Source organism: Mercenaria mercenaria, chromosome 16 (genome assembly GCF_021730395.1).
Source record: "Mercenaria mercenaria strain notata chromosome 16, MADL_Memer_1, whole genome shotgun sequence".
Lineage (NCBI taxonomy): Eukaryota > Metazoa > Mollusca > Bivalvia > Venerida > Veneridae > Mercenaria > Mercenaria mercenaria.
Window position 1 is genome coordinate 13,785,150 of NC_069376.1, and position 14,837 is coordinate 13,799,986.

General features: G+C 37.0%; 2 protein-coding genes across 2 annotated transcripts in view; both read right to left on the reverse strand.

Annotated features, from left to right (window-relative positions):
• The window catches only part of LOC123540319 (acetylcholinesterase-like), a 44,662-nt gene extending 43,473 nt beyond the window's left edge, over positions 1–1,189 (reverse strand). Inside the window, exon 1 of the mRNA XM_053526133.1 lies at positions 839–1,189. Within this exon, the coding sequence (XP_053382108.1) occupies positions 839–1,084 (246 nt within the window). The 5' untranslated portion in view covers positions 1,085–1,189. The remainder of the gene's footprint in view (positions 1–838) is intronic.
• Positions 1,190–6,592: 5,403 nt separating this feature from the next.
• On the reverse strand, positions 6,593–14,809 carry LOC123539634 (dipeptidyl peptidase 1-like). The gene is made up of 7 exons (XM_045324309.2): positions 14,286–14,809; positions 13,611–13,719; positions 9,459–9,725; positions 8,434–8,583; positions 7,930–8,172; positions 7,352–7,578; positions 6,593–7,077 (listed from the first exon to the last, which is right to left on the reverse strand). The coding sequence occupies exons 1-7, from the start codon at positions 14,400–14,402 to the stop codon at positions 6,844–6,846; spliced, it is 1,347 nt and encodes a 448-aa protein (XP_045180244.1). The 5' UTR covers positions 14,403–14,809; the 3' UTR covers positions 6,593–6,843.
• Positions 14,810–14,837: the final 28 nt, after the last annotated feature.

A 14,837-nucleotide genomic window follows, 5' to 3' on the forward strand; every position in this document is an offset into this window, starting at 1 on the left:
ATTTACGGCCAATTCGTGAAAAAAATGGCATTTAAATCTATAGCATGTAAAGCATCGGCAGCAATGAAAATGGCTTCAACTATATTGGTCTTTCAATTGTTTGACGGGAGTGGGGATATTTCTCATATGAAAAATTATCTCAATATTTCCTAAGATCGCCTCAAATTAGTTGGACTAGTGAAGGCTGCAGTTCGTGCTGGTTGCAAATGGAAGTGCAAATGTTGGTTTTCTCATAGAGGTTTAACTGGGTCCGGTTTAACTGCCGATTGCGTCAAGAATTAGCCATAAATTCAAATAAAACTTAAAAGCATCGAAAAGGGATTAAATTCCTCATTGAATTATGTAAAAATTTTCAATTAATATCCAAACTTACGAATTTTCTGGCGATTTAAATTTATGTATGTACTGTACACGATTGATGTTTACTGTGTCTACACGCCAATATGGGCAAGCGATAAAACCAATAACTGATACATAACTGTGTACTGTGATTTATATAACCTCCATTAATTTGGTCCTTCCAAGTGTTGATGTTTAGATTGCCCTGTCACAAATATAAAACAATCTGAACGTCAAATTATTTTGACTAGACATGCTAGAGGTCCGGTTACCAGACACCTAGCAACTGCTTAGAAAAATCCTAGCCAATAGGCTAGTTGTCCAGTAACAGGTCAGCTAGGGGTGCAACACCTTATGTACCAGTCACTTTATGTACCAGACACTTAATGTACCACTTTGACACTTAGTGTACCACCTATATATTATATAGTATTTGTATCTCATTGTGTAGCATCCAGCTGTCAGATGACTAGACAATTCCTTTTTGAAAAAAACTTACATTGAAACGAAACTGTCGCCTCCAGTCAGAATATTCTGATATCCGCTTGGCATAAGGAACTCCAAGGAAAACATTTATCCTTTGTTTATCGAAGGCAGCGTAATGAGACGGTATAGAGAACCCCTCAACCTCCCCGTGGTTACATCTCACCAACACATTGTATTTATGCGTAAATGCTCCATTTACGTAATATAATAAATACAAAAATGACACAACTGTTAGTAAAATATAACAAAGACGGATCATATTTATGGTCAAGTCATAATTTAGGCCACTGTCAGTTTCAAACTACAAAACTATAAAAATTTAGAAAATCCCGGAAATGTAAACCTTGATCACGTGATACAGGTGAGTCAGTAAACAGTGTACAGGTAAATAATTCCTTAGGTCAAATACCACTAATTGTTTTATCTAGCTCCTCAAAAACATTGAAAATGGTCAATCTCTAGCGGTTGACTTTAAATCACAGTTAGCCGCGCGACGCGTCGCGCTAAAACTTAACTGGCAGTCCCATGAACATCGTCTGACATCCAACCCCCTGATTCTTGATATGTTTCTTCTGCACGTAACCTAGCAACTGAATTTTATTGTTCTGTATCAATGCAAGTCATAATCTATATATTTACTGTATGGCAATTCGCTGCAGATGTAGATGAGGAAAGGCGTATGCACGCGTAGAATCTGCAATAAAAAGAATGGTAAAAATGCTAGGCACAGGTGAAACCTGCATACTAAAACTAATATAGATCAAATTGCAAAAGTTCAGAAAATGGCTGCTAGACTTCAAATATTCATTTTTCCCCATAGAACAGTGAGTCAACCATGACTCCTTCAAAACCTGCTCTAATCACTGTCCCCGCAATCACAACGTGTCCAATCGTTACCTTGAAAAACCGGATCAGTTACGCTTGATCTCAGATCAAATGGAGCAGTTTTGGTAAGAAAATTGTCCTTTTCAGTTATTTAGAAATTATTGTCAGAGACGGCAAACAGCGCAAGATGTGCTGATCATTATGGGATACTCATGATATTTGTTTTCCAGCAAATCTAAGCACTTTTCTCAGTTACTTTGGAAAACCATGAACTAGTTGCAGGTAAACAATGCCATGACTCAGAAAAAGCGTTATTTCCAGTACGTTCCCTGATAAACTTACAATAGTCCTAATTCCGTGTTGTTCCTGGTATATTCATGAAACACGTTGGTGCTACAAAAGATGAATTAAATGTTTTGAAAGGCCAACATAAGGCGATTTATGACTGAACTGATCAGTAACGCAGGCGGCTGCAAGATGTAGCACTTAACGCAGGACTCGAGCTCCGGATTTTTCTTTTATCATCAATTTCTAAGGGAAACGTACTATTATTCATTTAATTTATCTCTCAGAAACAACGATTAAGTATTGTCTCCTGATAACGTTCTAATCTAAACAGCAATTTATTGTTTTTATATATCGTTAAACATTCTTCTGAAACCCCGTGAAATATTATTTCTTTATTTAAGGCAGTAATTCGGTCACGTACTGTGGTCAAAGTGTTTTAGACAGAAAAAAGCATGCATGTACTAAATCCTGTTGTCTAGATTTTCTACATAAAGAAAACAAAAATATGTACAGATAGCTATCTATAGCTCCATTTCAAATTATAAGCACGATGGCGAGAAAGCCATTTTCGAGAGATTTTTCCCGAGATCAGTATTAAAATGCTGTTACTTGGAACTACTTTTCATTCTACAACACCTTAGCACGTCTAAATAATTTAATGCGTTTCTACAAAAATGTCATAAAAACATTCGCGATGAACACGCACGTATATAGGGTTAGGGTTAGCCCCTACCTTTAAGAATTCCTCAAGTAAGAACTGGTCCCCAGTTACGTGACTATTCTTCGAAAATTCTCACCCTTGTGATTTTACCTCCTTTAGACTAGTATGTAAATTTTCCCTTTTTTCAGACTAGAGGTAAGGCAAAAACTTTTGGGTCCTTGATGACAATTACAGACTTTTCGCTACGCATTTTATTCAGTAGCAAAAGTCGATCATATCTAAATTGAAGAATTACCGGATTAGCAATTCTTTAGCAGAAATAATTCAATTTGTATAAAATATATAAATTATCATGCCACTGCTTTGCAAGTTATTATCTCAAAATTCACGGCCTGTAAACACTAGCTCCACCTCTATTTGGAGATGAATAAAAGAGTTAATGATACCTCCATGACATGGTTATAATCGCCGGAACTATAAGAGTTCTAAATGTGAGTAAAGAAATAGGGCAAGTCGTTGCATTATCATTATGGCTTCATACTACAAGTACATCTATCAAACATGCGTAAGAAAATCAAATCTGAAGAGACACATGAAAAGACACAAGGAAAAATGTCGACTCTCCAGTGTAACAGACGTAATAAATCATACTGTTCTGGCCAGCTGATGTAAACCTTCATGGAACACGGAACCCGATGGTATGTCCACAGCGTGGAACGCTTTTTTATTACATCTAGTGTCGTTCTATACCTTAAGAATCAGTAGGGATTTCAAGTTGTGAGATAAACTGGAACCATCCTGTACGTTTATCTGTTCAATTTCCATATATTTCAATTTAGTAGCAACATATGGTGACGTGACTCTTACTAGAGTGGAACATTAAATACTTTTTTGACCGAGTTTTTCTTTGTGTTGTCTCTTCTTATTACTGTTTTGATAGATAAATACAGTGAATAAAGATAAGTTTCCCTTGTAAATTGATGAAAACGAACACATAAGAAAACCCCGAAGCCCCTATGTTGCTGTATTTTGCAGTTGCTGATCCTGTGTGTCTCCTGCGTTACTGACCAACACGGTCATGAATCGCCTTATATTGGTCATCCAAGAAATTAAATTCATCATTCATGAAAAACATGTTTCAGGAATGTGTCAGTGATATCGTGAAAGTGGTGATTTACTGGTTTTGCCGAAGAATGTACTGAAATAATGCTTTTTTTCTTAGTCACAGCATTGTTTACCTACTGTTTTCGCATGTTTTTCCAAAGTACTCGTAATTGAGAAAACTGCTTAAATTTGCTGGAAAATGAATAGCAACGAGTATTTCATAATACTCGAACGCATCTTGCCATGACAATGACTTTCAAATAACAGAAAAAATATAATTTTCTTACCCAGAATCACTAAATCTCAGTTTTTCAAGGTAACGATTGAGTATGCAAAGTTTTAACCATATAAATCTTGGAAAGTTTAATTGGTTGGCAAATGTACCAATTTGGTACGTAAAACACTCTATTAAAATTTTATTCAGCCTCTACGCATAATCTTCGAACATTATAATGGCGAGTAGTAACTGTAGTAGAAGCTTGAAAAATTTTGTCTGGATGACAACAAAATATTCATTCTTTTCAGGATACATCTGGACAGTAAACCAAGGCGCTTCAAATAAAAACATTAATGCTCTGTCGATTTTTTTTGGACGGGTATGTTTAATAATGTAAAGCTGATTGTATCAATTTTCTTTCATAGTGCCAAGATACAAGACAACATGCGTGTTTGTACGCCTATACTTACATATTGACGGGTAAATATGCATACGGTAATTCCAATGTAGTCAAGTACTCTCAGTAAAGCTTTTGATTTGTAGACCAATTCATTTTTTTGAGTCGGCTAAAGGCTGAAAGCCTTTTGACGAGTCCTTGCTGTTCAGCGATTCTCTAAATGGACCGAATAACACGTGAAGGGATGTAGTTCCATTAGATTTCTCAAACTTCAAACAGTTCACTGCATGAATGAAGTTAAGTTGTGTCAATTCCCTTTGCTATGTCCAATATACGACGTAATCTGTCATATTTATGACTTGTAATTGTGCAATACTCGAATGTAACTCATTAAGCATAAATGTGCATTTTAAGAATTGCGCAGGCTTACAAAGCTTGGGTAACATCCAGCGAGAGACAAAAAATAGTTCCACAGGGCTCCAGATAAGATGCGTATTAGCGTAAATTACGTATAGAAATAATGCAAATACGCATGTCTAATAATTTCTAAGCGTATAAAAACGTATATAAAATTACAGAAACGCACACAATGCTTTTTTAAAAACAAAATCTGAATCGTCTGGATGCGTTAGGTAACATAGCCGATCAGCCTTAATTCTCCCACATTGAACGTAAACACGCATCGTATGATTTCTATAAACTTTGCGTGGGTTGAATTTTGCAGTCAGTAAACGGATAAATTATCGGAAGAAGAAGCTCTTACCGGTTTGTTTAGTTACTACTGATATTAAAAATGATTTTAATTCTTATTTTTCGAGAAATAAACAAATCGGCGAAACATTAAATTGTATTTTCTTGTAGTTTTTGAAATCGAAAGTAGATCGTCTATGTTTGGCTGCTTTCACGAAACGAAACAACTTTTTTTATGAAAAGATTTAAATAAGAGGTAATTTAACCGTAAACTTCAATGTCAGATACTGCCAATTGCTGCTAAATGTCTTCGTATCATCACAAATTGTAAAATATATTGTTGAAACTGGAGAAAAGTGTAATCGTATCCGGATATAATATTTTGCGTAAATTTTGTGCTGTGTTATGAAATTTTAAGAAAAAAACTAAAAACAAACTGAAACTGGTAGACTATACTGTCAGTACATCAATCATTAGCCGACTCAGGCCCTTCAGGCCTTTGATTTATAATTTATCTTTGCAAGCACTACATAATACAAAATGTACGAAATTACTTCCAGCTGAATAACAACGTTCTATAACTGTGATATAGCCGAATAACAACGTTCTATAACTGTGATATAGCCGAATAACAACGTTCTATAACTGATATAAAAAAAATATTTTTTTTCCCGTCATGTTATGTCATCTGGCGCCATATAGGACAAGAAAGAGTTCTACCGATTAACAGTAAGATAGGATACATACTTACTCAGATCTATATTTTCATAAACATTTTGGTTTTCGTGTGTACACAATTCACAAGATGTTCACTTTACTGTAAAAAATTAAGTTGTATCTTATTAACTAAAAACGATTTTTTTTTCTTACGAAATGACGAATCATTTTATTTGTTTATGTGTGATACTACTAACCAGCATGTCATATGCTTTGTACAGCATAGACATTTCTGTCAATCATTTTGTTATGACACAAATTTAGTATTTCAGCTTTACTTCTCATAATGTTAAAAATAACTATGCTTAGTACAAATTTGTTAGTTCAGTTCTTCCAAATACCATGGTGGAGTGGTTTTAAGTCGAAAAAAAGCCATAATTCGCACTAAATTCAAACAAGAGTTATCTAACTTGGTTACTTCCGTAGCTTATTTGGAAGCCTTGTGTGAAGCTTAAGTACAAGCAATGGTTATTGAGATATGATCTCGCATGCAAAACTTTGACCGAGGTGTGACGCTGACGCCGAGGTGTGACGCCGACGTAAAATATGTCTCATTATTCTTCAGTTAGCAGAGCTAGTGAAATGTTCATAAAATTCCGTTTAAAACCACACAAATTTTCATAAAAACAGCTAGCCGCACTTGGTAGTGTATGTATGGTTATACATTTGTTTACAAGACGAGTGTCAGCACATAGAAATGCATTTACAAAGAATCACAAATTAAAGTAACAGTGTGTCACCGCATATACAGTGGAAAAACATGAAAGGAGAGTTTAAACCAGAACCTTCAGTTGTTTAAACCAGAACCTTCAGTTGTTTCAAAGTTACAGTAGTAACAAATGACATGAAACAGAAAACACAAGAGTGCTCGAATAAATTTCCTTTTTATGTCGAAAATTTCGGAAGCAAATAGAATCTACTGAATGCCAACATTTACCATAAAACAAATACTAGTTTAGCTTGACAGTCTCACTCTTTCAAAGCATTTTTGTGAAAGCACATTTCTTTGTTCCAGCTAGAGGACAACTTTATATTTACAAGTATAAACTTTACTTGAAATACAACTATCACAGTAAAACAAGAGAATGTCAATTTCAAAACTGTTTTTGTACGAATAGATCACATCATTGGATCAACTTCTATTCCAACCGCCATGCTTTCAATGCTACATTCATCGTTTCCACGGCGTATTCTAAAGTAGCCATCCTCACCCCATTCTGTACCCCAGGAATTTTTCACGATCCAGTACGGCGTCCCTTGGTCTTCACCGTAGCCTACAATAAGTACCACGTGATTTGTGATCTCCCACGGGTTAAACTTGTAACCAACATCAACATGGTGATAAATACCACTCTGAAACAATATAATAAAAACTATATAAAACATTGTGTAATGGAATATATGTTTCGGTATGATCAATTTAGATTTCTTAAATGTAGCACACATTCTCAAATTCTGATCAACAAATTAATAAGAACGAGTATCACAGCTCTATTTTACTTCGAAAGTATAATACACTGATATATTACAATAGAGAATAATTCATTAATTTATATATAACAAGTATATTATGATTTATAAATGAGCCTTCTCTTTATTACAGTTCTAATTAAATATTAAAGCAAACCTTGTAATGGACAAAATCGTTATACACTTGGAAGCTTATAGCGATTGGTCCATTTTTAACAATCTCCGCCCTCATTAGTGGCTCGTTGCACGCGCCATAGAAGCCACCCACGTAGTAATAGTCACGTGTGAAGTAGCGTCTACAAGATGTCAGCCTGCATGGCGTGTCTTTTGCGGTGTATTTGAAACACTCATCCTCAATTATGCCAAAATCTTGTCCATATTTCCCTGAAACATCCGTATTTAAGTAATATCAAATAATACTATCCAACTATATATGTACACTTGGATGACAATCGCTTATATACTATTTGTGGTCGGGTGGCTTCACTAATAGCCGCACAATTGTGGTGTTCGGCTCTTTCATGTGTGGAAGCCATCTAGCTGGCTGGTTACTTCAAAACACGAGTACTAATAATTAGAATTAACTGTTGACACTGTCGTGTAGAAATGACCTAGAGCAATGCTATATTTCTATCTTCTCAGTAATGACCTAGACGGCAGCCACACCAAAATAGATGTGCAATTGCAATTAACAACAAAAACAACATAACAACATTTAAAAGTTAATTTTATTACCAGCAATGAGGTATGGAAAGCCTCCGTCACAACCCTGTGAGTACTGTGAACAGCTCACTATATCCTGTGTGGAAAAAACTTTTTGTAGCGTGTTATTAGTAGCAATACGGAGACGGGACTCATACAGCGCCATTGACCCGAATGCGTAACAACTACCACAAGACCCTTGATTTCTCACAGGTGAAACGTAATTAACGCCATTTCTGTCCCTCCAATCAAATTGCGCTGGAAGACTATTCAACACTGGAAGGAAATACAGTTATGCTGTTGGTAACTCATATATGAGTGACGTAAACATATTTTGAAATGTAATTCAAGTCATGTACAGAAGTTGCGGAAAGGCAGTACTCGTTACACTAGTCAGGTTCATTAAATGATAAAAGTAATAAAATGCGTTACCGAAAGAACCTCTGCATATTCCCACGCTAATTAAAAAGTTTCACTACGCATCTATTTGGCACAGCATATGTTAATATTGAATATTTTATAACATGTTGCATTTACTTTTCCGATGTTCTTTTTTAACTGGGGCACATCTTGGAAATGCTTTAGCTGATCTTTTCCCTCCCGCCATTCGAATCACGTCTGCTACTTTCATGCCTTCAAACATTTTATAGTTTGTTGCCTTCCATTTCGTCTGGTTTGCATTAATTGCTGTGAAGTAGAAAAACATTGAACATTTATCAATACACAATTCTCTAAATATAAATGCTGGAATGCCATGTAGAAATATTAATGCTGAAATATCGTCTGAAAATATGAATGTGAAATGTTGAATGCTTCATTGTCATGTGGAAATATGAATGAAGAAATACCGTGTGGAAATATAAATGCTACAATGCCGTGTGGATATAAAACGCTATGATGACGTGACTGCTGGAAGCCGTGTTGATATAAGAATCTAAGAATGCCATGACAATGTGAAAATATGAAGTGGAATTTTGTTTGGAAATATGAATATTGTAATGCTTTGTTGAAATATGAATGCTAGAATGTCATGTGGCTATATGAATGCTACTATGCTGGGATGCCATGTGGCTATATGAATGCTACTATGCTGGGATGTCATGTGGCTATATGAATGCTACTATGCTGGGATGTCATGTGGCTATATGAATGCTACTATGCTGGGATGCCATGTGGCTATATGAATGCTACTATGCTGGGATGCCAGTGGCTATATGAATGCTACTATGCTGGGATGTCATGTGGCTATATGAATGCTACTATGCTGGGATGCCATGTGGCTATATGAATGCTACTATGCTGGGATGCCATGTGGCTATATGAATGCTACTATGCTGGGATGCCATGTGGCGCTTAATTAATTGATATGATGTATGGTGTGAGCAGTTTTACGGTGTAAATCCACAGTTAAAGAAACATATTCGCAAACATTGCCATGAATCATTTGCCATTTCAAAAAGATCATTTTTTATTCTGCAGATACAATGGATTAGCATGCAACTTAAAATATATAAATGTACAAGTTAATTCAAGTCTTAGGCTCATGAAGACAATTTACGAACCTGATATATATGTTTCCGAATTCCTGAATATCGGCGGTTTGGGACTGTTGTCGTCAAAGTTTACTTTTGGAATGGCTGTAGTCATTTGTTTCTCACCAGTATAACAGTCCCAAAACCGACCGTCTGTGTTATGTACCCAGCCGGGGAATGTTAGATGACACATACTTTCTACCGTAGAACCATCCTTCTTGTAATAGGAAAATGCGAACCACTTTTTCCCGCCAATAACAACTTCAAAACCTTGGTTATATATTAATGTCCAATACCCTAAAAGTTGAAACACAGATATGATAGTTTAAACAGGACATGCATGTATAATATAGGATGTACATTTATAATTTAGGACATACATGTATAATATAGGATGTACAAATGAAATATAGGGCGTACAGGTATAACTAGAACGTACAAGTATAATATAGGACGTACATGTATAATATAGGACGTACAAATACAATACATAGGACGTACATATATAATATAGGACGTACATATATATCATAGGACGTACATATATAATATATAATACAGGACGTACATATATAATATAGGACGTACATATATAATATAGGACGTACATATATATCATAGGACGTACATATATAATATAGGACGTACATATATATCATAGGACGTACATATATATCATAGGACGTACATATATAATATAGGACGTACATATATAGCATAGGACGTACATATATAATATAGGACGTACATATATATCATAGGACGTACATATATAATATAGGACGTACATATATATCATAGGACGTACATATATAATATAGGACGTACATATATAATATAGGACGTACATATATATCATAGGACGTACAGGTATAATTACATAAAATATTCAGTGTTACAAAGGAATGAAAGAAAAGATAACACAATCATATGATCTTGTAACAAATTAACCAGAACAAAATAATCAAACGAAAATGCCAGAAATGTAAACATTGTCAAAAATTTATACAATAATCAAAACGTATAGCGTCTCTTCAATATTTTAGGCAATATTTTTCATACATGTATATTTATGAACTTTTCCAGACATTTACACAAATATGTTGTTAGGAACAAAATTAATATGGGTTTCAACATACTGGATTAATACAAAGATAAAATTTCATTTATTTTGCCGCCTCTATTTTTTATAAGTCACAAAATAACAGATTCAAATTTTGCTTCAATTCAACGTTTAAATATCATGTATATTAATTACCAGAGATAAAGATATATCGGTATATATTCATTTTAATCTGGTTCCCCTGTCTGATTATTACGTTTATGTTACTGTTCTTCTCTTCTACGTTACAAATTTGTTGTGTTTGACTTGTGTGAGATACCATTTAGATAATGACACCACTTTCCTTCTTCTATTGTACAGACAGTGTTACTAAGCAACATGCGGGCACCTTGGTAGATCCACTGACCTCCAGTAAGCCAGCTGGATGTCAACCACTGACCTCCAGTAAGCCGGCTGGATGTCAACCACTGACCTCCAGTAAGCCGGCTGGATGTCAACCACTGACCTCCAGTAAGCCGGCTGGATGTCAACCACTGACCTCCAGTAAGCCGGCTGGATGTCAACCACTGACCTCCAGTAAGCCAGTTGGATGTCAACCACTGACCTCCAGTAAGTTGGCTGGATGTCAACCACTGACCTCCAGTAAGTTGATGCAACCTGACCTAGTAATCGTGGATGACAACCATGACCTCCAGTAAGTCCGGCTGGATGTCAACCACTGACCTCCAGTAAGCGGCTGGATGTCAACCACTGACCTCCAGTAAGCGGCTGGATGTCAACCACTGACCTCAGTAAGTCGGCTGGATGTCAACCACTGACCTTCAGTAAGTCGGCTGGATGTCAACCACTGACCTCCAGTAAGCCGGCTGGATGTCAACCACTGACCTTCAGTAAGCCAGCTGGATGTCAACCACTGACCTCCAGTAAGCCAGCTGGATGTCAACCACTGACCTCCAGTAAGCCAGCTGGATGTCAACCACTGACCTCCAGTAAGCCAGCTGGATGTCAACCACTGACCTTCAGTACGCCAGCTGGCTGTCAACCACTGACCTTCAGTAAGCCAGCTGAATGTCAACCACTGACCTTCAGTAAGTCAGTTGGATGTCAACCACTGACCTTCAGTAAGTCAGTTGGATGTCAACCACTGACCTTCAGTACGCCAGCTGGATGTCAACCACTGACCTTCAGTAAGTCAGTTGGATGTCAACCACTGACCTTCAGTAAGCCAGTTGGATGTCTTTGTTACATAAAAATACTAATTCTCGTGTGGAGTTTTAAACCTGGACAGTGATTTATTGTATAGATTCAGCGACCTTGACCTCTCGGCAGCAGAGGCTCTATATGTATTGTATAGCTTCAGCGGCCTTGATCTCTCGGCAGCAGAGGCTCTATATGTATTGTATAGCTTCAGCGGCCTTGATCTCTCGGCAGCAGAGGCTCTATATGTATTGTATAGCTTCAGCGACCTTGATCTCTCGACAACAGAGACTCTATATGTATTGTATAGCTTCAGCGACCTTGATCTCTCGACAACAGAGGCTCTATATGTATTGTATAGCTTCAGCGACCTTGATCTCTCGACAATAGAGGCTCTATATGTATTGTATAGCTTCAGCGACCTTGATCTCTCGACAATAGAGGCTCTATATGTATTGTATAGCTTCAGCGACCTTGATCTCTCGACAACAGAGGCTCTATATGTATTGTATAGCTTCAGCGACCTTGATCTCTCGGCAGCAGAGGCTCTATATGTATTGTATAGCTTCAGCGACCTTGATCGCTCGACAGCAGAGGCTCTATATGTATTGTATAGCTTCAGCGACCTTGATCGCTCGACAGCAGAGGCTCTATATGTATTGTATAGCTTCAGCGACCTTGATCGCTCGACAACAGAGGCTCTATATGTATTGTATAGCTTCAGCGACCTTGATCGCTCGACAATAGAGGCTCTATATGTATTGTATAGCTTCAGCGACCTTGATCTCTCGGCAGCAGAGGCTCTATATGTATTGTATAGCTTCAGCGACCTTGATCTCTCGACAATAGATGCTCTATATGTATTGTATAGCTTCAGCGACCTTGATCTCTCGACAATAGAGGCTCTATATGTATTGTATAGCTTCAGCGACCTTGATCTCTCGACAACAGAGGCTCTATATGTATTGTATAGCTTCAGCGACCTTGATCTCTCGGCAGCAGAGGCTCTATATGTATTGTATAGCTTCAGCGACCTTGATCGCTCGACAGCAGAGGCTCTATATGTATTGTATAGCTTCAGCGACCTTGATCGCTCGACAGCAGAGGCTCTATATGTATTGTATAGCTTCAGCGACCTTGATCGCTCGACAACAGAGGCTCTATATGTATTGTATAGCTTCAGCGACCTTGATCGCTCGACAACAGAGGCTCTATATGTATTGTATAGCTTCAGCGACCTTGATCGCTCGACAATAGAGGCTCTATATGTATTGTATAGCTTCAGCGACCTTGATCTCTCGGCAGCAGAGGCTCTATATGTATTGTATAGCTTCAGCGACCTTGATCGCTCGGCAGCAGAGGCTCTATATGTATTGTATAGCTTCAGCGACCTTGATCGCTCGACAACAGAGGCTCTATATGTATTGTATAGCTTCAGCGACCTTGATCGCTCGACAATAGAGGCTCTATATGTATTGTATAGCTTCAGCGGCCTTGATCTCTCGGCAGCAGAGGCTCTATATGTATTGTATAGCTTCAGCGACCTTGATCGCTCGACAATAGAGGCTCTATATGTATTGTATAGCTTCAGCGACCTTGATCTCTCGACAATAGAGGCTCTATATGTATTGTATAGCTTCAGCGACCTTGATCTCTCGGCAGCAGAGGCTCTATATGTATTGTATAGCTTCAGCGACCTTGATCGCTCGACAACAGAGGCTCTATATGTATTGTATAGCTTCAGCGACCTTGATCTCTCGACAATAGAGGCTCCATATTTTTGTATAGCTTCAGCGACCTTGATCTCTCGGCAACAGAGGCTCTATATTTTTGTATAGCTTGACGTACAAAAGTGTACATTATCTATCACTATCTTAGTTAGAATGACGTTCATCTGAGAGTGGAAGTTCAGGAAAACTTACCCGTGTTTCCATACTGGTCCACGGCAAAGTCCGGGAAATCAAGAGTAAGTTTAATAGAGGATTTATAGTCTGTCTCCGTGCTACAGTTGATCTTGTTATCGCCTCCAATCTGACATAAAATAATATATACAAATTTATAACACAAATATCGTAAAAATGTTGAAAGTTTCTAGAATAATTCTTTCTGAGGTAGGAGATTTTAATTTACTTATGAATTACAATGATACAAACTGCAGCACAATACACGTAGGTCAGGCATTAATATTGGCTAGAAGAAAACGAACGGGTTATCTCGGCACCAGCTAAAGCAAAGGCAGAAAAAACAAGTTCATGACACCATAAATTTGTTGTCTTCTAAATAACTTAACCAGCGTGTTCGTTTTTATTTCATATGGAATCAGTTTCACAACATAATGTAGGCAACTGTAAACTTCCTTTCCTATACATATTGTAACAATACGTTTTTCAAAAAGAATATCTAATGCAGATGATTCTTAGTCAGAATAGAGAACGTTAAACATTCGGTCTAAAAGTGCGTTTAATGGCCCCTTATTCCTGTTTCTTGTGGAGTCCCTTCAAGACATGTGTTTGGGGAAGTGAATTTACATACTCGTTAGTATACAGTTACACATCAGATAACCGATTTCAGAAGGTCTAAATAAATTACGAGTTTACCTGTGTATAAGAGAAGATCCATGTCCCTCTGATATCCTCATATGTACAATTAGCAGGTGTGTCCGCATAGCAGTTGTATACAACCAAGGAAAGGAAAAATACTGATAAATATCTCATCTTAAACTGCTAAATGTCCGCTACCTTGCAAACCGAAAGTAAATTTCACTGGTGTACTGATTTAATACCAAATACATGTAAATGATAAAATCCCGTGTTCATTTTATCAGTCATATGAGTTATGTCGTGTTTATCATGGAACACAGATTACTAATATATATATAGTCCGCAAACTTTGACCTTGTAACAATTTTATAACAGTCAAAACGGCAGTCAAAACTTGTCCTGTCAGAATAATATACTTCCGGTTTTGATCACAGATACCAGTATCGGACCTGGTACAAAAAATATGACCAGACTGATAAAAACCCTAGTTTTTATCCTAAATGAGTCCAAAATGAAAATATGTAGTGAAATATGAGCCCCCTTCAAAAGATACATGTCTACTGACATACTGTATATCAGCCTTGCCATATATTTTTGTCCCAGGTCCGA

Excerpts from the sequence above, each read along its gene's own strand:
- LOC123539634 (XM_045324309.2), bottom strand. The coding sequence starts at position 14,402 with ATGAGATATTTATCAGTATTTTTCCTTTCCTTGGTTGTATACAACTGC. Across the intron at positions 8,584-9,458 it reads TTCGGAAACATATATATCAG|CAATTAATGCAAACCAGACG; the intron begins GTTCGTAAATTG and ends TCTACTTCACAG. Across the intron at positions 8,173-8,433 it reads TAAAAAAGAACATCGGAAAA|TGTTGAATAGTCTTCCAGCG; the intron begins GTAAATGCAACA and ends ATTTCCTTCCAG.